This window comes from Pongo abelii, chromosome 1, assembly GCF_028885655.2.
Source record: "Pongo abelii isolate AG06213 chromosome 1, NHGRI_mPonAbe1-v2.0_pri, whole genome shotgun sequence".
NCBI lineage: Eukaryota > Metazoa > Chordata > Mammalia > Primates > Hominidae > Pongo > Pongo abelii.
Genome location: NC_071985.2, coordinates 200,463,763 through 200,488,367, shown reverse-complemented (window position 1 = coordinate 200,488,367; position 24,605 = coordinate 200,463,763). Strand labels below are relative to the sequence as shown.

Below are 24,605 nucleotides of genomic sequence, written 5' to 3'. Positions count from 1 at the left end.
TCCCTACTAGTTACCACAGACTATCTTCTCTCCTTGTCTTCATTAGTATTTTGATTTTATTGGGGGGTAGGAGGAACAGCAATGTACCCAACTAAAGACCATGTCTTCCCACCTACCTCGCAACTAGATGTCATCATGGATCTATATTTTGGTCAATTATGAAAAAAGAAGTGTTTGGTGGTGTTATGGGTTGAACTGTGTCCTTGTAAAAAGTTATTTTTAAGTCCTAACCTCCAGTGCCACAGAATGTGACCTTATTTGGAAACAGAACTTTGCAGAGGTAATCAAGTTAAAATGGGGTCATTAGGGTGGACCCTAATCCCATATGATAAGCATCCTTATTAAAAGGGGAAATTTGGACCCAGATACAAACACATATAGAGGGAAGATCATATGAAGACACACAAGGAGAAGATGGCCATGTGACTGGAGTGATGCATTACGAGCCGAGGAATGCCAAAGATTGCCAGCTAACACCACATGCTAGAAGAAGCAAGGAAAGATTCTCTCCTAGAGCCATCAGACAGAGCATGGCCCTGCCAACTCCTTGACTCCAGACTCCTAGCCTCCATAACTGGAGACAATACATTTCTGTTATTTTAAGCCACTCATTTTTGGTACTTTGTTACGGCATCCCTAAGAAATTAATACTGGTGGAATTTTGGGAAGCCTGAATAAAATGATGAACAGGAAAGTATTTTTCACACTCTCCAGTTCTATGTACTAGTAAGGCATTTTTATTATTGCAATGTTTGTGACTATGATTACTCTTGGTTTATGAAGAATAGATTGACTTGGCTGACATGATTCTGACTAGAGATCAGAAGATTTTTATCCTGCTTCCGCTCCATGTTCTTGAGGGCTCAGCACAGCAATCATAGATGCTACGACAGCAGTAGCATGAGAGACAAGCAGAAGAGAAGCTACCAGCTTTTGGGTTGGATGCTGGCAGGATGAGTGTGTAACTTTTGTTTAGCTGGGGCCAGAATTCTCAGCCACTGATTGCCAGTCAAGCATAAAGGTTAAAGGTCAGGATTGCCTTGTATTTAAATCTAGTCTTTACCTTTACTTGCTGTGTGATCCTGGGCAAGTTACTGAACTTTTCTGAGCTTTATATTCCTCATCTGTAAAATGAGAACAAATGTGGCTCCTGTGACATAGGGTTGTCATGGAGTTTTAATGACATCACATAACAAGCAGGGAAAAAAGAAAAAGCCACAGCCTATCTGTACTCAGTCCAGGGTGCAGATTTTTCTGCTCTGATTGCTTACTCTTGATAGATTCCAAATGGACAGACTGGATTCTGGCTCGTTTCTTCTTATCTCTATTGATTCATTCAGTAAACATATTGAATGTACCTATTATGTGCCTACTAGGTGATGAAAAAAGCTGGTAGGGCAGACCCAGACCATGACATCCAAATGCAGACAGCTCAGAGAATGATTTAACCAAAAGTAGAGCCAAAGTTATTCGGGTGCTCCTCTCCTCTCAGTCTAATTTTTTTTTTTTGAGACAGAGTCTCGCTCTGTCACTCAGGCTGGAGTGCGGTGGCGTGATGTCGGCTCACCTCAAGCTCTGCCTCCTGGGTTCATGCCATTCTCCTGCCCTAGCCTCGCGAGTAGCTGGGACTACAGGCGCCCGCCACCGCACCCAGCTAATTTTTTTTTGTATTTTTAGTAGAGATGGGGTTTCACAATGTTAGCCAGGATGGTCTCAATCTCCTGACCTCGTGATCCTCCCGCCTTGGCTAGGATTACAGGCGTGAGCCACCGTGCCCGGCCCTCTCAGTCTAATCTTTTAAGGTTTCTGCCATGGCCGTCCTAATCTACCCTTCCTGATTGGTAGATACTTGTTCTTATACTATGTTGCAAATGACTACTAATCTCAAAGAAAGGGCCTGCAAATGACTGTCCTATAAAGCTGCCTCCTGAAATGTTACTCCTATGCATAGAAAACAAGATGGTTCCAGGCAGAAGGGCCCAGAGAAATCAGTCTGAAACCTCTCAGTTCACAGGGGGAAATCAAGCCAGGCAGAAGTGACCCAGATCCAGTTAGGGTGACTCAGCCAAGGACACCCAGCAATTATATGTCCCAGCTGGGTAGGGAGTAGAAAATGGCTCTCCCTGCCTCTAGTCCCTGCCCCGCACCATTTGTGTACTGAGCATGTTCTAACTAGGTTGTGCAGAGTGTCCTAGGGAGATACTAAGGCGGGACAAGAAGTGCCTCTGATTTAAAAAAAAGTCTACAGCCCACTGGGCACGGTGGCTCACGCCTGTAATCCCAGCACTTTGGGAGGCTGAGGCGGGCAGATTGCTAGAGCTCAGGAGTTTGAGACCAGCCTGGGCAACACGGCGAAACCCTGTCTCTACAAAAAATACAAAAATCAGCAAGGCATGGTGGCATGCGCCTGTAGTCCCAGCTACTTGGGAGGCCGAGGTTGGAGGATCACTTGAGCCTGGGAGGTGGAGGTTGCAGTGAGCTGAGGTCATGTCACTGCACTCCAGCCTGGGTGACAGAGCCAGACCTTGTCTCAAAAGAGAAAAAAAAAAAAAAAAAAAAAAAAAAGCCCACAGCCTAGCAGGGGACATGAAGACATATGGTAGACCAAAAGCCCTTTGGCTTCATTGATGTGAAATGCTGCCTTCATTGTGTACCAATCTCCAATGTATATGGGACTGTTGTAGACTCTGTTCTGTTTTACCACTGTCTCTTCCTGCTCCAGCACCATACTGTTTTAAAGATGGTAGTTTTGGCCAGGCACGGTGGCTCACGCCTATAATCCCAGCACTTTGGGAGGCCGAGGCAGGTAGCTTACTGGAGGTCAGGAGTTCAAGACCACCCTGGCCAACATGGTGAAACCCCATCTCTACTGAAAATACAAAATTAGCTGTGCGTGGTGGCATGTGCCTATAATCCCAGTTACTTGGGAGGCTGAGGCAGGAGAATCGCTTGAACCCAGGAGGCAGAGGTTGCAGTGAGCTGAGATCGCACCATTGCACTCCAGCCTGGGCAAAAAGAGTGTCTTGAATGTTCTTGTACACTTACTTTTCCAGATGAACTTTTGAATCAGCTTTTGAGTAACACAGCTATTGAATCTTCTTCAGCATTCTTGTCTATGCCAGGCACCAGGCACTTGAGCAGGGTATTCAGTCCTTGCCCTTGGGAAATCACAAACTAGATGCAAAGTGTAACCAAACAAGAAGTGTAAAATAACAACAGGAATCTCAGGCTATGAGTAACAAGAACCAAATGAGTGAGGGGTCCAGACAGACTAAATGCTGTGTTCCTTGGGGCCAGGCAAGTCATGGAAGGTTCAACAGAGGTGACATTATACAGGACTTTGATGGGTGAGCAGCAGCTTTCGGTATGGAAGAAATGCTTTGAGTTGAGGAAGTCCGGGAAAGCTTCTTGGAGAAGGAATCACATTTCTTTTGAGAGGTGAGTAAGAGTTTGCCGGGTTCAGAGGATGAGATAAAGGGAGGGATTGCCCTGAACTGGGAAAGTCACAAAAAGGTTCTCTGAAGACATTTTAGATGCGTTTTGAGTTGGAGTCGGGGAAGATGCCTGGAAGAGGCAATTAAATAAAAAGAATTTTATTACAAAGTAATACAAGGACATGTCATTGGAACTGGGTTTCGAGAGATGAGTGAGCAGTTCCTGCGGCAGACAAGAGCGGGACCACGAAGTAAGTTGAGGCAGAGGCAGAAAAGGCTTCCTGGTCCTGCCCACTCTCTAAGACCTAAGATGCAGGATCTAAGTGTCCCACCCGCGTGGCGGCGGCCCTGTAGTTCTGATTTCCCAGCGTGAGGTAGCCACCGCCAGGACTCCGGGGGAGAAGACTACGGCACGGACGAGCAGAGCTGAGTGCTTTATGTCGGAATCGACCAATGGGATGGCGGCACCCGGTTGCCAGGGCTACGGCCAAGCGGAGGCAGGGCCTCGGCGCTATGGGCGGGGCCTGGGCGGGGTTATATAAGTGAGCGGCGGGCGGAAGGCGGGGCGCGGGGGGTCGGTGGCTGCTGGGCGGGCGGGGCGCAGGCCGCGGGACCCGAGCCCGGGGGAGCGAGAGAGCGGAAGCGCCGAGGATCCGATTCACTCGCTGGGGAGACCTATGGGCCGAAGCCGTGTAAATGCGTTTTAAGGCGAGTGCGGAAAGTGGCCTGGGGAGCCTCGGGGAGCGGACGCCCTCCGCCCTGGTGCTGACCTGCCCCCCTGCCTCTTCTGCCTCCTGTCAGCAGGGGCCTCGGCTCCGCAACTGCCACTCCTCCTCGGGGTGTTGCACAAGTTTCGAGGTCACCGGCGACCCCCCCTAGCAGCGCGCCTGGCTCTGGCCCCCGCGAAGGAGGACGGAGCTTGGTAAGGGGCCCTGGGGGTTGGGGGGACCTCGGCCCTGCACTCGGTAGGAGCCACTCGGACAGAAAAAACCTCGGCCTTCCGTTCTCTCCCAGGAGCTTGCGGCCCCCACCCACCGCATGGCGTCCCCAGGCACGCCTAGAATTCTAGCACGTCAGGATCAGTCCAGCCCCCATTTACAATTGGGGAAACTGCGGCTCCGAAAGGGTCAGAGGGTACCCGAGGTCAAGCAGTAGAGAGCGGACTCGAACTTAAGCTCTTGCTCTTAGGCTGAGAAGCCTTGGCGTGGCCACCGGCTACCCTCTAGGTGGGCGTGGTCAAGACTGGGGCGCCCTGGAAACTTCCCCACCCAAGTTTCTCAGATTTTCTGTTCCATCTCTCTCTCACTCTTTCCTGAAATCCAGAATTTCAGAACTGGGAAAGCTCTCCAAAACAATTCATCCATTTTACAGATGGGGCAACTGACTCGGAGAGGCAGTGACATTTGGGCATACGGTGCCTTGTTTCCGTCTGAAATCCGGGATTCTTGACTTTCTCCACCCTTGCCTAGTGAACCCCGGGCTTGTGCTGGGGGCGGGTTGTGACGGGATTGGGATCCCTGACCTCGGGAGGCGAGTGGGGCAGCAGAGCCGGCCCCCCAGCGGTTCCCTTCATCTCCCCCCGCCCTGCAGTGTGTTGCATACTTTCTAAGGCGGCGGCTGCAGCAGCGGCTCCATCCAGCCCGTCAGCTCCTCCTGCAAGGCATGGCTGGCTACCTGAGTGAATCGGACTTTGTGATGGTGGAGGAGGGCTTCAGTACCCGAGACCTGCTGAAGGAACTCACTCTGGGGGCCTCACAGGCCGCCACGGTGAGGGGCTGGGAATGGGGGTGGGTCCCTGGTCCCCTGTACAGATCAGCTGCCTCCTCAGGAAGGGTCCCTAGGGCCCTCATCTTATCCTTTCACTTATTTGGTACGCAATCCTTGCTGTTTGCAAGAGAGGGGCTCAATTTATCCCCAATTCTTGGTCCTTGCCCCCAAACCTGCCCCTCCTATGTTGCCTTTCTACCCAGCCCTCCAAGGTCAGAAACAGGGGATTCCTCTCCTGCTGCCAGCTCTCCCTCACCGCCCACATCTAGGCATTACCAAGCTCTGTGAATTCTGCCTCCTTAAATAAGCCTCCAGTGTGCTTATGTGGAACCTCGCTTTCTAGTTCAGTCTTCCTCTCTCCAAAGGCCCCCTGATCTCCCTGTCTCATGCCACCCCCTCCAAAGGTATGATAGTCCTGTTCAAAATCAGAATTTGGCAATTCCCCACTGCCTACAGGATCAAGTCAGAGCTTCCCTGCCTCCATAGCCCCATTCCCAGCTTTCCCCACAGTATATATTATGCTCCTTTGGAGCTGAATGACTCAATTTGCATTTCCCAGTGATGCCCTGTGCCCTATTACCATGCCTTTGCCCAGGCTGTTCCTTCTGCTTGCAGCATCCTTCTCTCAGCCTCTCCCCTCTTTACCCGTTTCTAGTCATTCCTTGCTTCTCATCAGTGTTGCCTTTTCCTGATCGCCCCAGGCAGATTTTGTATTTTCTTTCTCCATGCCCCCACATTGCACCTTGTAGAAACTGCCATCTAACATCTGCTGAATGGACTTGTAAGTACTTAAGGGGTTCCTTTTCTTCCAGACCCAAGCTCCTTCAGAGCAACAGTACTGTTTGGTTATCTCTGTCCCTTAGCATAACGTTTGGCACCAAGTGGGCATGAGTAAAAAAGTGTTGCATGAAAGGAAAACTTAGTCCCAGGGAAGGAACTCTGGAAGGGTCCCTTCCACATTTAAGTAATGTGGTCTCACCCACAGTCTCATACACGTTTGGCCTTTAGCACATCTGCAATGAACAGTTGTCCATAGGGATAGGTTGCAGTGTCAGTGGGACTAGCTTAAGGCTTCATCGAGCACCTGTGTTTGGAAGGTAGTGAGCTGTAGGTCATAGCTTCTGCCTTTAGGGAGTTTACCCTTTTCTAGAATGGACGGATGCATATGCAGTTCTGATACCTTGGAAGCATATGCAAATGCAGTGGGAGCATTTAAAAGCAGAGTTGCCTTATTGGTTTGGGGAGGGTGGTATTTGAGTGAAACTTTAAGGATTTTGCCAGACACAGGAATGGGGAGGGTATTCTGCAGGGCATGGTGGGAACAAAGGTTTGAAGGCGGGAAAATGATCCAGCCTACAGCTGGAGTTTTAGCTGCATTGAGGGGAGGGGTTGGGGCTAGATCACAGCCTTGAATGCCAGGCTGAGGAGTTTGCCTTCTGTCCTGTAGGCTTGGGGAGGCCCAGAAAACTTAACAGCAGGGTAGCTCTGTGGCCAGAACTGAACCTGGGTCAGGTACTTGGAAGGATGATGGATGGCATGCACAGGGTACGAGCTGGATGGGGTCTCACATTCATCCACTTGTTGTCATTCAGGACCAGGTAGCTGCCTTCTTCGTGGCTGACCTGGGTGCCATAGTGAGGAAGCACTTTTGCTTTCTGAAGTGCCTGCCACGAGTCCGGCCCTTTTACGCTGTCAAGTGCAACAGCAGCCCAGGTGTGCTGAAGGTTCTGGCCCAGCTGGGGCTGGGCTTTAGCTGTGCCAACAAGGTGAGCCCTGCCCCCACGGTGCGCTGACCCTCCATGCCCACTGAACACACACATGGCCAGGCTAGTGCAGGTGGGCTCTGGGGAGCAAGAGGTACCTGCAGTTGGTCTTTGCCCTCTGGGAAGACCACCCACTCAGGAGGGGTCTCAAGGGATGAGGGAGGGAGAAACGAGCATGGAATTTGTCAGCCTTGAAGTTCCAGATTGGAATCTTCTTTGTCCCTGGTAGAAAGCTCATCTTTTTAATGGAGATTTGCAAATTTGTTTGGCACAGAGCTATACATGATGTTCTTCTAATTAAAACAAAACGAAAGCGTCTCCATATTGTTGGTTTCTTTTCTTTTTCCTTTTATAATCATAATAATGTGTGACGGTGCATTTTCTTAACTAGTCCTTGTAGTTTTGTTGTTGCCACCAATTCTGTCTTTCTAATTTGATTTCTGCTGTTGTCTTCATTCCCTCCTGCTCTCTTTAGATTTATTTTTTTCATTTTCAGGCTGGAGTGCAGTGGTGCCATCTTGGCTCACTGCAACCTTCGCCTCCTGGGTTCAAGTGATTCTCCTGCCCCCAGCCTTCCGAGTAGATGGAATTATAGGCGCACACCACCATACCTGGCTAATTTTTTTGTATTTTCAGTAGAGATAGGCTTTCAGCATGTTGGCCAGGCTGATCTCAAACTCCTGACCTCAGGTGATCCACCCGCCTCAGCCTCCTAAAGTGCTGGGTTTACAGGTGTGAGCCACCGCGCATGGCCACTTTAAATTAACTTTACTTATCTACTGTCATTCAGTATCTACTGAACTCCTACAGTGTGGTAGTCACTGTGGTAGGCAGGGCTAGCAATACAGAATTGATAGACTGCTGTTCTTGTGTTGAATGCTTAGTTTATTTATTTCTATTCTGTCCTTGCTAGATAAAAGCATTTAAGCTATAAAGTTTCAACTAAGTAGAGCTGAAAGTATCTCATTTATTGATTCAGCAAATATTAATTGGGCATCTCTTCTGAGGCCAAGCGTTGATTCTAGGTGGGGATTTGGCAGTGAACAAAATAAAACAACAAAAGCCCTTCCTTCATGGAGCTTGTTTACAAAAAAAAAAAAAAAAAAACAGATGAAATAATGAAAATATTTAGTATTTTAGATGGAAAATGCTGTAGAGAGAAAGCAGGAAAGGGAAGTAAGGAATGTTGGGAGAGAGGATTGTACTTTTAGATAGTTTGACCAGGGAATGGTTCACTGAGATTTAAATACAGACCCAAAAGAGCCAAGGGATCAAGCCAGGTGGATAACCAGGGAAAGGGCATTTCAGGCAGCAGGAACAGCAAGTGCAAAGGCCCTGAGGTGGGAGCAAGTCCAGTGGGCACTGCTTTGTGATATTGTCATTAGCACTATTTTCTTGGTGGTTAGTAATGGTTGCGTAATATGGCTGGTGTTGTGAGGAGAGTTCTAGAAAGGACTCCTGGAGTCCTGGGCAGGATGACAGGGCTGGAGCGACTCCAGGTTAGGGAGAGGTGTGCACTTGGGTGGGATGGTCAGAATGAGCAGGTTAACCTGTAGCAGGGACCGAATGTTAACGCCTGTCATGGTAGATGAGGTGCTTCCTCTTGTCTTTGGGTTAGTTCATGCTTTGCACACCTTGTTTTGTGCATGTCTTCCATGAAGCTCTAGAGGCACACAGGGGGAGAGACTGCCATTCTACAGTTGAGGAAACCATGGGGTCAGCCATTTGTGGGTAGCAGAGCTGGGACGTCCTCGTTTCTCAGTTCTTCCTGCAGTGCCCTGGGCCTCCACGTGGGATGAGGCCTTTCAGTCCCTGAGGTCTAGGGTGAAGAACAGGACCAAACCCCACTGCCTAGAGTTTTCTGCTTCAGGAACCCCAGGGGGAGGTGCTTGGTTCTCTAAAAGAAAGGGCAGAGTGAGGTGTTAAGGCTGAGAGAGACCTTGATGACAGCGGGGACTGGAGAAGCATCTGCCCTTTGCTCAGTGCGTCTGTTGTGTCAGGCACTTTGCCAGGCGTTTTCTGTACATGATCTCATTTTATTCTCACAACAGCCCTGTGAGGTAATTATTTTTTTTTGGGGGGATTCTGACCATAGCCTGGTGAGGACACATTTAACGTATAAGGAAATGAGAGATGGAGGTTCCGCACCAGGGTGGTGGCAGCTTGAGTCCTGCTGAGTTGTCTTTGACTCTGTTTTTTCCAAGGTTGCTGGGGAGAGGATAGCTGAGCTGGGATTCAGCCAGTGATGGATGCCCTCAGCCAACTGCAGGGGCGAGGAGAGACTTAAGCCCCCTCCCTGTGATGGGATCACACAGACCCTTTGGTACACTTCTGGAGAGGTGGCTCCTGCACTTACAGCTTTTCTTGGAAGGCCAAGGCTGCCCTCTTCTGGTCGTCTGTAGTGGGTGGCCATGCTTAACGGCGTTGTGCCTTAGTGGACACTGACCAAGGGCCTGGCATGAGCTAGGGCTGGATGTGCAGACAGACACGCATTGGACAGGGGCCAGGACCACGGCTTGCTCGGGGACTCTGGTCTACCCAGCCACCTGCCCGAGGACCACTGTGTCATCTCTCCTGCCCCAATCCCTTGCCCTCTCTTTATGTCTCCCTCAGCATCCTCCCATCTTAAAAAGCCTTTGCTGGACACCACATCCTCTTCCAGTCCAATCCCTTGCTCTCTTTTCGTGACCAAACTCAACCAAGTTGTCTGCACTTGCCTGTCCACCCCCATTTTTTCTTTCCTTCAGCACTCCTTCCTTAGGCCATTGCTTCCCAGCCTCCACTTTCACTACCCCAAAGAATTTTCTCTTACCAACATCCCCAATGATCTGCAGGATCCAGTGAGCACTTTACTTTAAACATGGATTGCAAACTAATAATACATATCAAATAATGCATTGATTCATCCACCCCAAAAGAAACTAGGACATCAGCTTTATGTCTCCATAGATAATCACCAGGATGGTTTTGGTGGATATATAGTATTTTTTTTTTTTTGAAACGGAGTCTTGCTCTGTTGCCCAGGCTGGAGTGCAGTGGCATGATCTCAGCTCACTGCAACCTCTGCCTCCCAGGTTCAAGCGATTCTCCTGCCTCAGCCTCCCGAGCAGCTGGGATTACAGGCATGCGTCACGATGCCCGGCTAATTTTGTATTTTTAGTAGAGATGGGGTTTCTCCATGTTGGTCAGGCTGATCTTGAACTCCCAACCTCAGGTGATCCACCCGCCTCGGCCTCCCAAAGTACTGAGATTACAGGCATAAGCCACTGCGCCTAGCCATATATATATATGGTTTGTTTTTTTTTTGAGATGGAGTCTTGCTCTGTTGCCCAGGCTGGAGTGCAGTGGCGTGATCTCAGTTCACTGCAACCTCTGCCTCCCAGGTTCAAGCGATTCTCCTGCCTCAGCCTCCCGAGCAGCTGGGATTACAGGTGCCTACCACCATGCCTGGCTAATTTTTTGTTTCTTTAGTAGAGACGGGGTTTTACCATGTTGGCCAGGCTGGTCTCAAACTCCTGACCTCAAGATCCACCTGCCTCGGCCTCCCAAAGTGCTGGGACTACATGCATGAGCCACCACACCTGGCCGGCAATGCATTCTTTAAAAAAAAAAAAGACTCCACAGTAACGTATGGTCCTACTTTTAAAGGCTTCAGAAGTGTATAAGATGAAAGAGAACACTGCTTTGACCCCACTTCATCAGGCACTTCTTACAGCTGAGACAGCTCCTTCCTGTCCAGACACAAGTCTTGCTGTCAGACCAGATTTGCATTTACAGGAATAGCTTTCTAATCTGCATATTGTTCTCCATCCCCTGGAAACGTTCTCCATCCTCACCTCTGCAGGTCCTGGGCGCCATCTCTCCCCATCTTCTGCCACTGTCTAAATGGTAGCGTTCTTCTGAATTCCTAGGCCTCTCTGTCTTGTAAACCCTCCTTCTTCTCAGAAGAAGGGTTATCTTCTCCCATGGCTTTCAATACCATCAATATGCAACTGCTTCCCACATTTTAATCTCCAGCTCAGACCTATATATCCAGTTGACTTGATACGAGGAGATGCCTGGAACCCGGCATGTTCAAATGCGCTCCTGATGTCCGCCTTCCCCCTCATGAAGGGCCCCCTCAGTCTGCTGGGTGTGGGAGTTCCCTCTGACTTCCTCCTCCTCATCACCACACGCAATCTATCACCCAGCTTGCCAGTCCCGCCTCCAGAACACATCTCCCCACTTTTCTGGAGCTGGCTCTGTCATCTCCCCCGGGGCAATGGTGATAGCCACTATCACAGTCTATTCCCCCAGAATCCCCTTGGGCCCTCCCTCAGGTAGCCAGATAGGCATGTAGACCTTGTATTTAAAATGCAAATCTGACCATGTCGTTTCCCTTCCCAACCGTTTAGACTCTTTCCCATCACATGCAGGGTAAAACACGTTTCCTTGGCAGCTCTGCCCCCTCCCTCTGACCTCATCATCCTCACTGCACTAACTTGCTCTTCTTGAGCCACTCCAGCATTCTCTGTTCCTTGATCAGGCTGAAGTGCTCAGCACTGCTTGCCTCAGAACCTCTGCACAGACCATTTCCTCTACTGGAAACATTCTTAGATTCTTTCCTTCCCTCTTGGCCTGGCTGAGGCCTCCTGCAGGGCTCAGTTTAAATATCTGACCCTGAGGTTGTCCTTTGCCCCTCACACCCAGGTCTCTTGCAGCATGTACTTTTTCTTCCCAGCTCTTAACCACTTGTAATTCCATCATTATTCAGCACTCATTTGGGACTGCCCTGCCTGTCTTCCCCACCAACCTGAAAGCTCCATGGTCTCAGAGACCCTATGTGCTTTAGTCACCACTTGTTTTATTAACACCTGTCACAGAGCCTGGCAACTCAATAGATGCTCAAAAATACCCATCAGTGCAGCATTGAGGTTGCATTCCCCATTACAGCAGTGAGGTTAAGAGCTGGTGTGCTAAGATCTGACAGTTAGAATCCCATCTGTGCCACTTAGAAGCTGTGTGACTTTGGACAAATCACGTAGCGTCCCTGAGCCTCTGTTCCCTACCTTATAAGATTATTAGTAAGGTTAAATGAGAATGTATATAAAATACTTAATGCAGTGACTGGCATAGGATATGCCTTCAATGAATGACAACACTTATTTACATATTTATAATTAGGCTGAGTGCCTTGGCTCACAGCTGTAATCCCAGCACTCTGGGAGGCCAAGGCAGGAGGACTGCTTGAGCCCAGGAGTTCGAAACCAGCCTGGGCAATGTAGTGAGACCCTGTCTCTATTTAAAATATATATATATATTAAAAAAATTAAAAAATTATAATCAAAGCTCAATCACAGGTCCCCAAAGTGCTTACACTGCTTCTTCCTCTCACCTCATGTGGTGAGGCAGGGAACAAAAACACAGGTCCACATCCACTCAGATTCGGGGTAGGCCACATCTGCCCCTGGGAAGCAAGCTGTGGTGGCAGCAAGCCCAGCTTTGGAGCTTGACCTTTGTGTCCCATTCTGCTACTGGTTGGCTGTGTCACCACAGACAGGTGGACCTCGCTGAACTCAATTTTGTCCTCCATAAAATGTAGCCAGTAAATATTTCATAGCATAGTCATTGGGATTAAATGAAATAATGCTTATAAATATCTAGTGCTGAAAATTTGCTAAATTAAAATTAGAGTCTTATTACAAAATCAGGATGGCTAAAAATGGCTCTTATGCCTCTCACCATGTTTGAGAACTGGCTCTCTCTTCTCTTGTTTATTCGTGGAGAGTCAGGCTTGAGTTCGAAAGTTCGTTCTGCCACCTATTTGCTGCGTAGCCCTTCTGAGCATCAGTTTCCTTCTCTGTAGATTGGAGCTAATACCCATCTGAATGGGTTATTGGCAAGGACTGAATAAAAGGGTGAATCCAAGGTAGGGGCTGGCAAACTACGGACGGAAGGCCAAATCCAGCCCTCCACCTAATTTTATGAAGTTTTATTGACTCACAGCCACATTCATTCAATTATGCTTTGGCTGTGGCTGTTCTGGTGCTACAAAGGCAGTTGAGAAGTTGTGACAAAGACTGTGTGGCTCGCAAAGCCTAAAATATTTATTCTGGTTCTTTATAGAAAAAGTATGCTAACACCCGACATAAACCATCTAATTCAGGGCCTGCTTGTGGCAGGTGCTGAATGAACACAGTTGCTGTCGTCATCACCATCATGATCTTTGTCATCATCATCATCATCATCATTTGTTCGTATCATTAATGCAGCAATCAGGTGCCCACATGTTCTAGAGTAAAGGGGATGAGGAGGAGGCCCCAAGAGGAGCAGGGCTGAGCCAGCACACCCTGCACACCCAGCACAGGGCGGTGCACAGAGTAGGCCTTTGGAGTGGGGTGATCTCTGTCCAAAAGACCCTTGGTCTGGTGGACTTTCTAATAAACCAGCAGTATTTTTGTTATTTATTAAGTTGACAAAAATTGTATATATTTATGGTATACAATATGATGTTTTGATATATGTATATGTTGTGGAATGGTTAACAAGCTAATTAGGCATTAACTCACATACTTATTTTTTTGTGGTGAGAACCCCTAAGGTCTATTCTCTTAGCAATTTCCAAGTGTACCATATATTGTTATTAACTATAGTCACCACGATATACATTAGATCTCTTGAACTTAATTCTCCTGACTAAAACTTTGTATCCTTTGACCAACTTCTTCCCACTGCCCCCTCGCCATTGACCCCAGCCCTTGGCAACCACCATTCTATGCTGCTTCTCTGAGTTTGACATTTTTAGATTCCACATATAAGTGAGATCACGCATGTTTGTCTTTCTGTGCCTGGCTTATTTCACTTAACATAATGTCCTTCAGGCTCATCCATGTTGCTGCAAATGACAGGATTTCCTGCATTTTTAAGGTTGAATAATATCCCATTGTGTATGTGGACCACATTTTCTTTATCTGTTCATCTGTGATGGACACTTAGGTGGCTTGCATATCTTGGCGATTGTGGATAATGCCGCATTGAACATGGGAGTGCAGATATATCTCTTCTACATATTGATTTCCTTTCCTTTGGATGTATACCCAGTATTGGATTTCTGGATCATATGGTAGTTGGTAGTTCTATTTTTTGAGATGGAGTCTGGCTCTGTCACCCAGGCTAGAATGCAGTGATGCGATCTCGGCTCACTCCAGCCTCTGCCTCCTGGGTTCAAGTGATTCTCCTGCCTCAGCCTCCTGAGTAGCTGGAACTACAGGCATGCACTACCAAGCCTGGCTAATTTTTGTATTTTTAGTAGAGATGGGGTTTTGCCATGTTTCCCAGTCTGGTTTCAAGCTCCTGGCCTCAAGTGATCTGCCCACCTCAGCCTCCCAAAGTGTTGGGGTTACAGGTGTGAGCCACTGTGCCCTGTCCTATTTTTAGGTTTTTTTTTGAGGAACCTCCATACTGTTTTCCAAGTAATATTTAAACATTTAAATTTGCCAGGAAAATGTGTCAGAAGCCTGTTATCAGGGCTACCATGAGTCCATATAATGCCTTTGTGTAAATTAGAAAATGTACCCTTTCCTTAAGACACTTAATGGTTATAATAAATATACTGATTTTCTTAGAATGAGATGCTTTACTGCCAGGAAGTTATAATAAATATACAAATCTACTCTGTATTCATTCTGAATGGGAACTCCCCACCCCCAGGATTTTTCAGTGCACCACCTGCATGGCTGTACACGGCAGCCCTGCTTATCAAAGAATGGTGAATCCATGTAAGTCCTGATTTCTATGTATCTGTTGTCTTAGAGCAAGGCCCACTGTTATGGGCCTCCCTATGCATAGCTATGACTTTGCCCTCATCTGTGCTTCCTTGGGCTCCATGGGCCAGCAGGCCCTGGTGCCTCCTTACCACTACCTTTGGGGCCCCATAGGCAGAGATGGAGTTGGTCCAGCATATTGGAGTCCCTGCCAGTAAGATCATCTGCGCCAACCCCTGTAAGCAAATTGCACAGATCAAATATGCTGCCAAGCATGGGATCCGGCTGCTGAGCTTTGACAATGAGATGGAGCTGGCAAAGGTGGTAAAGAGCCACCCCAGTGCCAAGTAAGCTGAGAACCACTCATGGGGAGGCTGGGCTGTGGGGAGCCTGGGCTGTGGGGAGGCTGGGCTGTGGGGAGGCTGGGCTGAGGGGAGGCTGGGCTGTGGGAAGGCTGGGCTTGAGAGTGAAGGTGGGGGTGAGGTGAGGGGGTGGAGCTGGGGCAGGTCACTCTGTCCTGGACCCAGCCACAGTTGCAGGAGGTTGGGGCAGGTACTCCTGGACTGAACCCAGGATGCTAGGGTCTAGCTAGAACAAAGGCAGAAATAACTGGTTAAAGCCCTAGGCAGAGTGAGACTCATGTGTTATGGAGACCAAAGTCACTGGCTTGAGAGAGTCGAGGGAGTGGTCAGGAAGGCTCCACGGAGGAAGTGGCATTTGAAGCAGGCCTTGAGGAACGAATAGAATTTGGAGAGGGCATAAATAGTGAACTGTGTAAGCAAATGCATTGAGGTTGGAAACAGCATGGGCCATTCAAGCGTAAGCAGAAACTTAGTGTGGCTGCCACATGCTATGTGCAGGGGGTGAAGGAGATCCTGGTCAGGGGTGGGGACCCGATGCAAATGGACTTTCGAAGGGGTCAGGCCTGGACGTTTTGCTCTGGCTGTGCCTTTTACACGATTACTGGACACCCTTGGGCTTCCCAGTAGGGGCCTTGGGGTGAAGGGGGGGCCAGGTGATGGGCCACTCTAGTCCATCCAAAGCAGCTTCCATCATATTAATGGGTTCTCCTTAAGGCTTTGTTTAAAAATGGTTCCTCTCATACATGACAAGTTTGAAAGCTCTTACTGGTGTGGAGACTGATTTGAAGGGACTGGAGCTGCCCCAGGAGAGTTGGTGAGGTCTGGACCAGGGCAGGTGCTGCAGAAATGGGTCCAGGGACATTTAGGGAATGGATTGGACAGGATTTGAAGGTTGATTGGCTGTGTAGGGAGAGGGAGGGGTCAGGGAGCCTGCGGGGTTGGGTGACTCTGAGCCATGTAGCTCACAGCCCTTGATTGAGAGATGTGGCTGGGGCGGGGCGACAGGGTTTGTCCAGCAGAGGGGCACTGCATGTCTCATCAGGATGGTTCTGTGCATTGCTACCGATGACTCCCACTCCCTGAGCCGCCTGAGCCTAAAGTTTGGAGTGTCACTGAAATCCTGCAGACACCTGCTTGAAAATGCGAAGAAGAGCCACGTGGAGGTGGTGGGTGTGAGGTGAGCACTGGGAACCCCTGCCATCCCCTCCCACACCAGGCTCCCTGCCTCTTTCCCAGGAATTAATTCTATATGAGACCTTCCCCAGGGCCTCCCAGTAGGGCCTGTCCCTGGGCCTGGAATTCTACCATTTGAGAATTTCCTCTGTTTGAAAAGGAAGTTTGTAAGGGCCCCTTCCCCAGCCCCAGGGTCCCCAGAAGTTCTTGTCCCAGGAATTTCCATCCAGAGACCTGGCTTTGAGGGAGTCTTACCAGCCTGTAGGACAAAAGTTTTGCAGCTACACTCTTGAGGGGCCTCTTTTCTTTTCTTTCTTTCTTTTTTTTTGTTTTTGAGATAGGGTTTCACTCTGTCACCTAGGCTGGAGTGCAGTGGCATGATCATGGCTTTCTGCAGCCTTGAGCTCCCAGGCTCAAGCATTTCTCTCTCCCGCCTCAGCCTCCCAAATAGCTGCGACCACAGGCGTGCATTACCACAACTGACTAATTTTTATTTGTTGTAGAGATGGGGTCTCACTTTATTGCTCAGGCTGGTCTCAAACTCTTGGGCTCAAGCAGTCCTTTTGCCTTGGCCTCCCAAAGTGCTGGGATTACAGGTGTGAGCCACTGCACCCAGCTGTGTGCCTCTTTTCTTACAGGAATATGGAAGGAGTAATAATGAACTACCTAATGAACAATGAACTACCTAATATAGGGCTTCGTTTATTCTGTACTTAGGATGTGCCAGGTGCTGTGCTAAGTGCTTCATGCACATTCTCTCAGCCTTGTGTGGTGCGGGTCTTGTCCCCGCATTATAGGTGGGGAAACTAAAACAAAGCTGAGTAAGCTGCCAAGGCCACCCTGCTGACTGGGAGGCACAGCCAGATCTGGTTGACTTGGGGGTCCTGGCTCTCATCCCAGAAGGAGGGATGGGAGGAGCACCAAGTGCCAGGAGACCTTGGATCGCGCCTCCTGTCCACTCCTTCTTTGCCATATGGCCCTTGGCAACCCATTTAACATTTCAGGCCCTCAGTCGCTGCATCTGTAAAATGGGCACAATGTCTCTTGCGCCCACCCAACGTCACTCTTGGCTGGGGCTCAGGTGGTGGCACTTGGAGCCCTGCATGTCAGCTGAGGCTCTTCCTCTCTTCCCAGTTTTCACATTGGCAGTGGCTGTCCTGACCCTCAGGCCTACGCTCAGTCCATCGCAGATGCCCGGCTCGTGTTTGAAATGGGCACTGAGCTGGGTCACAAGATGCACATTCTGGACCTTGGTGGCGGCTTCCCTGGCACAGAAGGGGCTAAAGTGAGATTTGAAGAGGTAACCCTGGAGCTGGGAGTGTCGTGCTGGGCTCTATGGGGGGGGCGGTAGGATAGGGAGGGATTAGATGATCAGAGGGAGACCACTGTGCGTGGGTCCTATGCACCGCGTGCAGTGGTTGGTGCTTACCTGGGTGATCTCACTGCTTATTAACCCTGTGCTACAGCTGAGCAAGCCAAGGCTCACAGAGGTTACGTCGCTTCCTGAGCCCAAAGCCACCTGGCCGATCTCACTACTTATTAACTCTGTGCTACAGCTGAGCAAGCCGAGGCTCACAGAGGTTACATCATTTTCTGAGTCCAAAGCAGAACCTGGTTCTGCCTGCCATGCACTTCACCAGCCAATTGGAGGCATAACCAGGACACATTTACAGAAGTCATAAGGCACTTTAAGGGGTGGGATAGGCCTCTTCACCCTCAGGTGGGCTGATGAGAAATCGGGTGGGAAGGCAGGGAAAGGAAAACCAACCTTTGGTCTGCTCCCTGTCCATTCTCCTCCTCCATTCCCTTTTCCTTACCCACTGTGAGGTGAAGTCAAGAAAAATGTGTCCTAGCAGTTCCCACTCCAACCACTAGAGGTCGCCTCTTCCTGGAAGGCGCCTCCTTCGGGAATACCAACATCTAGGAATTGACCTTACAGAAATAATTTGGGATAGTCTCAAAGAATTTGCCTCAAAGATGACTGTTTTAGCTTTGTTCATAACAGAAGTCCAGTGGACTTTCCTGGTCCATCTAATACTCAGGACTGGTTAAATTATGGTACAGTCTTTTGATGAAAACCCTTACTTAATGTGGGGAGGTCATTCACAGTCTATTAAGTAAAACAGGTTCTAAAAACATATACAGAGACCTATCATGGTTATAATAAAAAACAGCATTTGTATAAAAAATAATTAAAGACACTACTCCAAAAAGTTAACAATAATTAGATTCATCTAGGTGATAGAATTAGGAGTGACTTTTATCTTCTTTTTCCTTTTCTGTATTTTCTGAATTTTCTGTAATCAAGTGTATTACAGTTGACCTTTGAACAATGCAGGGCTTAGGAGCACCGACCCCCTACACACTCAAAAATCTGCATGTAACTTTTGATTCCCCCAAAACTTAGCTACTATAGACTACTGTTGACAAGAAGCCTTACTGATAACATAAACAGCCGATTAACAGATATTTTATGTGTGATATGTATTATATACTGCATTCTTACAATAAAGTAAGCAAGAGGAAATAATTTTTTTTTTTTTTGAGACAGAGTCTCACTGTATCACCCAGGAGGGAGTGCAGTGGCATGATCTTGGCTCACTGCAACCTCTGCCTCGCGGATTCAAGCGATTCTCGTGTCTCAGCCTCCCAGGTAGCTAGGATTACAGGTGCAAGCCACCATGCTTAGCTACTTTTTGTATTTTTAGTAGAGACGGGGTTTCACCATGTTGGCCAGGCTGGTCTCGAACCCCTGACCTCGAGTGATCTGCCCACCTCAGCCTCCCAAAGTTCTGGGATTACAGGCATGAGCCAACATGCCTGGCCAGAAATAAAATATTATTAAGAAAATTATAAGGAAGGGAAAATGTATTTACTATTCATTAAGTGGAAGTGGATCATCATAAAGGTCTTTGTCCTCATTGTCTTCAAGTTGAGAAAGCTGTGGAGGAGGAGCAGGAAGAGGAGGGCTTGGTCTTGCTGTCTCAGTGTGGCAGAGGCAGAAGAAAATCCATGTATAAGTGGACCCACACAGTTCAAACCTGTGTTGTTCAAGGGTCAACTGTATTTAACAAACTGGTTATTTATGAAAGAAAGATCCACATCAGGGCTTCTGGAATCTGAGTACCAAGTGTGATATGAAGAGGACTCCTTCCCATTGTGGGGCCATGGAGGAGGGTGATTTACACAAGCACGAGTCTCTCTACCCAGCTCTGTCCCCCTCCTACTTTCTTGGCCAGCTGTCCACAGTTACCAGCTGGGGCCTTAGCAGCTGCCAAATCCTTCTTCCGGAAATCAAAGCAGCTTTCAAGAAATAGACTTGGAGCTGTAGCAAGTCTTCAGCATAAAGCCCACATTTCAAACACATAATTGTCTCCCCATTCTCCTCCTACCAGATTGCTTCCATGATCAACTCAGCCTTGGACCTGTACTTCCCAGAGGGCTGTGGCGTGGACATCTTTGCTGAGCTGGGGCGCTACTACGTGACTTCGGCCTTCACTGTGGCAGTCAGCATCACTGCCAAGAAGGAGGTTCTGCTGGACCAGCCTGGCAGGGAGGGTAGGTGCCAGGTGGGCAGCGGAGCCCTGTTCTCCCCCTGAAGCTGGAGATAATGGTTGGCTGAGCAGGATCTGGTTTTAGACCCAGTGGCAGAGGATGGGGGAATCTGGAGAATGAATGGGTTCTTGCTTTAGGGAAACTTTCAGTTAAGTCGCCCCACCCCAAGACATTTATTTAGCATCTTTTTTCTTAGGCGTGTTAATATTTTGTGAAGATTGAGAGCAAAACAACCTTAGAGAGAATAGATACTCTGTTGACCCCATTTTACAGATGAGGAAACCGAGAGCCAAAGAGAATACGAGTGAACTGCTTAATAGCTAGTAAGAGCCTGCATTTGACCCCACGTCTGTCTCCTCTCCAAAATACAGGCTCCTACTCACCCTACTGCTTCTCATAATATAATGAAAATAATTAATGACAGCTTATATTTGTTTGAGTCCACTTTACAGATGACAACATAGGCAGGGGGAGGCTGAGTCATTAGCCCAAGGTCACATGGCTGATAAGGGGCAGTGTGGGGATTCAAGTTCAGGTTAGGCTGACTCAGAGCTTCTGGGCCCACATCACTAACATCAGTGCTCTTACCTGCCCTTCCAGATAGGTCAGGGATAGCAGCCTGTGAGTGACAGGTGTCAGGGACTCTGATCTTGAGGCTTTGCCCTCTGCTCTGGGACCCTCATGCAGGGGAGCCTCAGGACTGTGCGCTCTTCCCCGGAGAGAATTCATGTGAAGGGTGGTGGGCTCCAGGTACAATGTCCTGTGTTCGTGTGTGGCATTCTTCTGGCTTCCTTTATAGACCTGGGGTATTGTCTCGTCTGATCCAATCAAGAGACCTGGCTTCTCATTCTGGCTCATCCAGTGCCCTATCATGTGCCTCTGAGCAAGTGGCTTAACCTTTTGGGGTCTTGAGTTTGGGTGGGCTGCTCTTCTGCCTTTGCTGGGGCACCTAGGGGCTCAGATGCAAGCAGGGGAGTGCATCCTGGGCAGGTTGCTTGGCTGCAAGGGTGAGTGTTCCCAACACAGCAGTGAACCCATGTCATTGGAAGTATGGCTGTTGATGGCTTTTGTTGTAGGCCTCGCCTCATGGTTGAGGAATCGGCAGCCATTTTGCTTCCTTACTGAGCCCACTGTTGTGTCAGCCCCACTACCACCCCCTCACATTGCTATTTGTGCTGCCTCTGAACCCTCCCCTCCTGCAGAGGAAAATGGTTCCACCCGCAAGACCATCGTGTACCACCTTGATGAGGGCGTGTATGGGATCTTCAACTCAGTCCTGTTTGACAACATCTGCCCTATCCCCATCCTGCAGAAGGTGAGCTTACCCCACGTGGGTCTGTTTTCAATTGTGTGTGTGTATTTCAATAACATTTGTTGTGTTTTTATCTAATTTTTAAAAAGTCAAACATTTATTGTCGATAATAGACAACAAGGATGACGAAGGTTATCACCCATAATCCCACCACACAGAGAAAGACTCTTTGAGCATTACATATTTTAAAAAATGCCTTATACTTTTTTCATGACATTGGAATCATATTATTTTGTAACCTGCTTTTTCCATTTATATGGGGTGTAGCTCTTTCCATGCCATTAACTGATCTTTGACAACATGCTTTTGTATTTTAACCAATCTAACTCTAGTGGTTGGCTATTTGGTTTCCTCTTTTTGATCATTGTGAGTATATGTTGAGGTTACAGCTCTGTGGTAAATTCCTGGAAGTAGAAACAGTTCATATACAGTAGGTTTTTCTGTAATAAGAGGGGAACAGGAATACATAAAACATTCCTCCTAGGCTGTGGAACCCAGCCCAGGGCCTCCAGCACTTTTAATGGGCATCTTTGAGAGGATAAAGAAAACCAGACATCATTGTATCTTCCCCTCTCCATTGTGTCTTCCCATCTCTCTCTCTCTTTTTTTTTTTTGAGATGGAGTCTTACTCCGTCACCCAGGCTGGAGTGCAGTGGCGTGATCTCGGCTCACTGCAACCTCCACCTCCTGGGTTCAAGTGATTCTCCTGCCTCAGCCTCCCAAGTAGGTGGGACTATAGGCACCCGCCACTATGCCCGGCTAATTTTTGTATTTTTAGTAGAGGCGGGGTTTCAACCATGTTGTCCAGGCTGGTCTATAACTCTTGACCTCAAATCATCCACCCACCTTGGCCTCCCAAAGTGCTGGGATTACAGGCACAAGCCGCCGCACCCGGCCTCTTCCCATCTCTTGACCTTTGTGCAGCCCCTCTTCCTGGAAGGAAACTTTCCTTACATGCCTTGAAGTGCCTAACTAGCACTCAGTATGTTTTTCCTTTCCTTCCCATCCTATCCAGTTTTTCAAGAGTCAATCAGAGGGGTCTTTAAAATCAACTCCGCTTTTTGGCTCTTTCTGCCCCTTATCCCTGTGCTAGCCTAGGGAACCCCTCTCTCCCTCTCTCCCTCCTCCAGGTACCCGGGCACCCTAGATGTGCTTGATGGAGCCTCACTCCATGGTTAAATGTGGTTACATCTGCTGGTCAGAGTAGGCCTCCCCAAGGTGCTGAGGAATGGTGAGCTCTCTACTCTGACGCACTAGCATTGCCTGCGTTCTTGTGGTAGCCCACATCCTACTGCACTGAGAAGGGACCAGGCCAGCCAGGTTACAGAGCGGGCAGCTGCTGAGTCCCCGTTACTCTACCTCTCCAGTCCTCGTCTTCCTGTTGCATGCTGGCTCTCACCCACTCCACTCCCTTCATCGGCTCCTCGGAAGAGGAGATGATGGTCCCAGCCCACTGCCACGCCCCCCACCGGGATCTCTGCTTTGGCTGATCTCTAGTTGGCATTCCTGACTTGGGCACTGGGATGTTTGACTCTATTTGTGGTCTGTGCTGTTCCTCCCCTGGATGATGCTGCGGTTTCTTCCTTTAGGTTCTTCACTGCTTTTCAAGTTTGGCCATGTGAGTGCCTCCAGAGTGGGGCCCACAGCCTGGCGGTGGAATCAGACATTGCATAGATGACAATACACATAATAAGTTAACTCCTGTGGTGCTGGGAGTGTGTGTCAGAGGGATTCAGCCTGGCTGGGGGTATCTGCACCTTCTTTCCCAAAGAAGGTCCCCTTACAAGTATAATAGTTTTGGCATCTTTCTTTGCATATCTGCTCTTCCTTCCCAGGGACTTTGTGTTTAGACCTGGGTATAAAAAGTTGTTTGAGGCCAGGCGTGGTGGCTCAAGCCTGTAATCTCAGCACTTTGGGAGGCAGAGGTGGTTGGATGACCTGAAGTCAGGAGTTCGAGACCAGTCTAGCCAACATGGTGAAACCCTGTCTCTACTAAAAATCCAAAAATTAGCTGGGCATGATGGCACATGCCTGTGATCCCAGCTACTTGGGAGGCTGAGGCAGAAGAGTAACCTGAGCCTGGGAGGCGGAGGTTGTGGTGAGCCGAGACTGTGCCATTGCACTCTAGCCTGGGCGACAGAGTAAGACTCTGTCTCAAAAAAAAAAAAAAAAAGAAAAAGAAAAGAAAAGAAAAAAGTACATAATCCTTGGCTCAAGATATACTTCTTATTGCACCATGCTTGGCCCTTTTTTTGTATTTCTTTTTGGTTTTTATTTTTATAAATTCAGCAAATAATTCAGTACTCTCAAAGCGGTACTCTCAACACTCAAAGCACCGTGCTGAGGTCTGCAGAGGAATTGTCTGTGCTTTGGAAGTACAGTCCTGTTGGATAGAAACACGTGTGTGTGTGTGTGAGTGATTAGTATACAAGCTACAACCATGTATGAGAAAAGTACAGAACAAATATTATTGGAGCTTTTAAAACATATTTTAGTACTGTAAATGTTTCTAAAAAATAAGGAACTTAAAAAATCACAATTCCATTATCAAATTAAAAAATGAATAATTCCATAGTATCCCCCATCATCGGTGTTGAGCTATCCCCAACTGTCTCATAACGGTTTTTATATTAACTTGCTGAAATCAGGAGGCAAAGAAGGTCTGCATGGTGCATTTGGTCGCCATCTCTCTCTCTCTTTTTTTTTTTTTTTTTTTTTGAGACAGAGTCTTACTCTGTCACCTAGGCTAGAGTTCAGTGGCACGATCTCGGCTCACTGCAACTTCTGCCTCCTAGGTTCAAGCTTCTCTCCTGCCTCAGCCTCCCGAGTAGCTGGGATTACAGGTGTGTGCCACCATGCCTGGCTAATTTTTGTATTTTTAGTAGAGATGAGGTTTTGCCATGTTGGCCAGGCTGGTCTCGAACTCCTGACCTCAAGTGATCCATCTGGCTCTGCCTCCCAAAGTGCTGGGATTACAGGTGTGAACCACTGGGCCCGGCGCCATGTCTCTCTCTTAACCCATTGGTTTCCCCATACTGTTTTCTTCTTTTTCTTTTTTGTAGAGATGCAATCTCCCTGTGTTGTCTAGGCAGGTTGAGAACTCCCAGCCCCAAGCAATTGTCCAGCCTCAGCCTCCCAGAGTGCTGGGATTACAGGCATGAACCACTGTGCCTGGCCCCCACCCTCTTTTTAAATGTTTTTGTTTTGTTTTGCTTTGTTTTTTTGGTAATTTTAAACTGAGTTGTTTTTCCTGTGGAGTTTCCTGCATTCTTGATTTTCCTGATTGGTGAATTTCCTGAATTTCCCTTTGGTGCTTTTGAACATGTTTCTCTGCCTGGTTTTTTTTTTTTTTTGAAATTAGGTAGATTTAGAGGTTTGAATAGCGTCTCAATCAGCTTTGGAATAAAAATACTCCATGGGAGATCTTGTCTTTGTTTTCCTTTTGGAGTAATAAGCATCCTTATTATTTAACCTACATTGCCTTCCATGCAAAGTCG

At 48.3% G+C, this 24,605-nt stretch overlaps 1 protein-coding gene across 17 annotated transcripts in view; it reads left to right on the top strand.

Moving 5' to 3' along the window:
* The first annotated feature begins 4,002 nt into the window (after nucleotides 1-4,002).
* AZIN2 (antizyme inhibitor 2) overlaps nucleotides 4,003-24,605 on the top strand; it is a 90,267-nt gene continuing 69,664 nt past the window's right edge. For 4 of the 17 annotated variants that reach the window (XM_054538214.2, XM_024251558.3, XM_063713537.1 and 1 more), the window contains exons 1-9: nucleotides 4,003-4,142; nucleotides 4,236-4,356; nucleotides 5,025-5,201; nucleotides 6,794-6,967; nucleotides 14,881-15,053; nucleotides 16,111-16,245; nucleotides 17,376-17,541; nucleotides 19,637-19,799; nucleotides 20,999-21,111. In XM_054538214.2, coding sequence (XP_054394189.1) covers nucleotides 5,097-5,201; nucleotides 6,794-6,967; nucleotides 14,881-15,053; nucleotides 16,111-16,245; nucleotides 17,376-17,541; nucleotides 19,637-19,799; nucleotides 20,999-21,111 — 1,029 coding nt within the window. In that variant the 5' untranslated portion in view covers nucleotides 4,003-4,142; nucleotides 4,236-4,356; nucleotides 5,025-5,096. Of the gene's footprint in view, nucleotides 4,357-4,448; nucleotides 4,661-5,024; nucleotides 5,202-6,793; nucleotides 6,968-14,880; nucleotides 15,054-16,110; nucleotides 16,246-17,375; nucleotides 17,542-19,636; nucleotides 19,800-20,998; nucleotides 21,112-24,605 lie in introns of all 17 variants that reach the window. The other 13 variants (XM_054538215.1, XM_054538211.2, XM_063713538.1 and 10 more) reach the window with 11 other exon arrangements.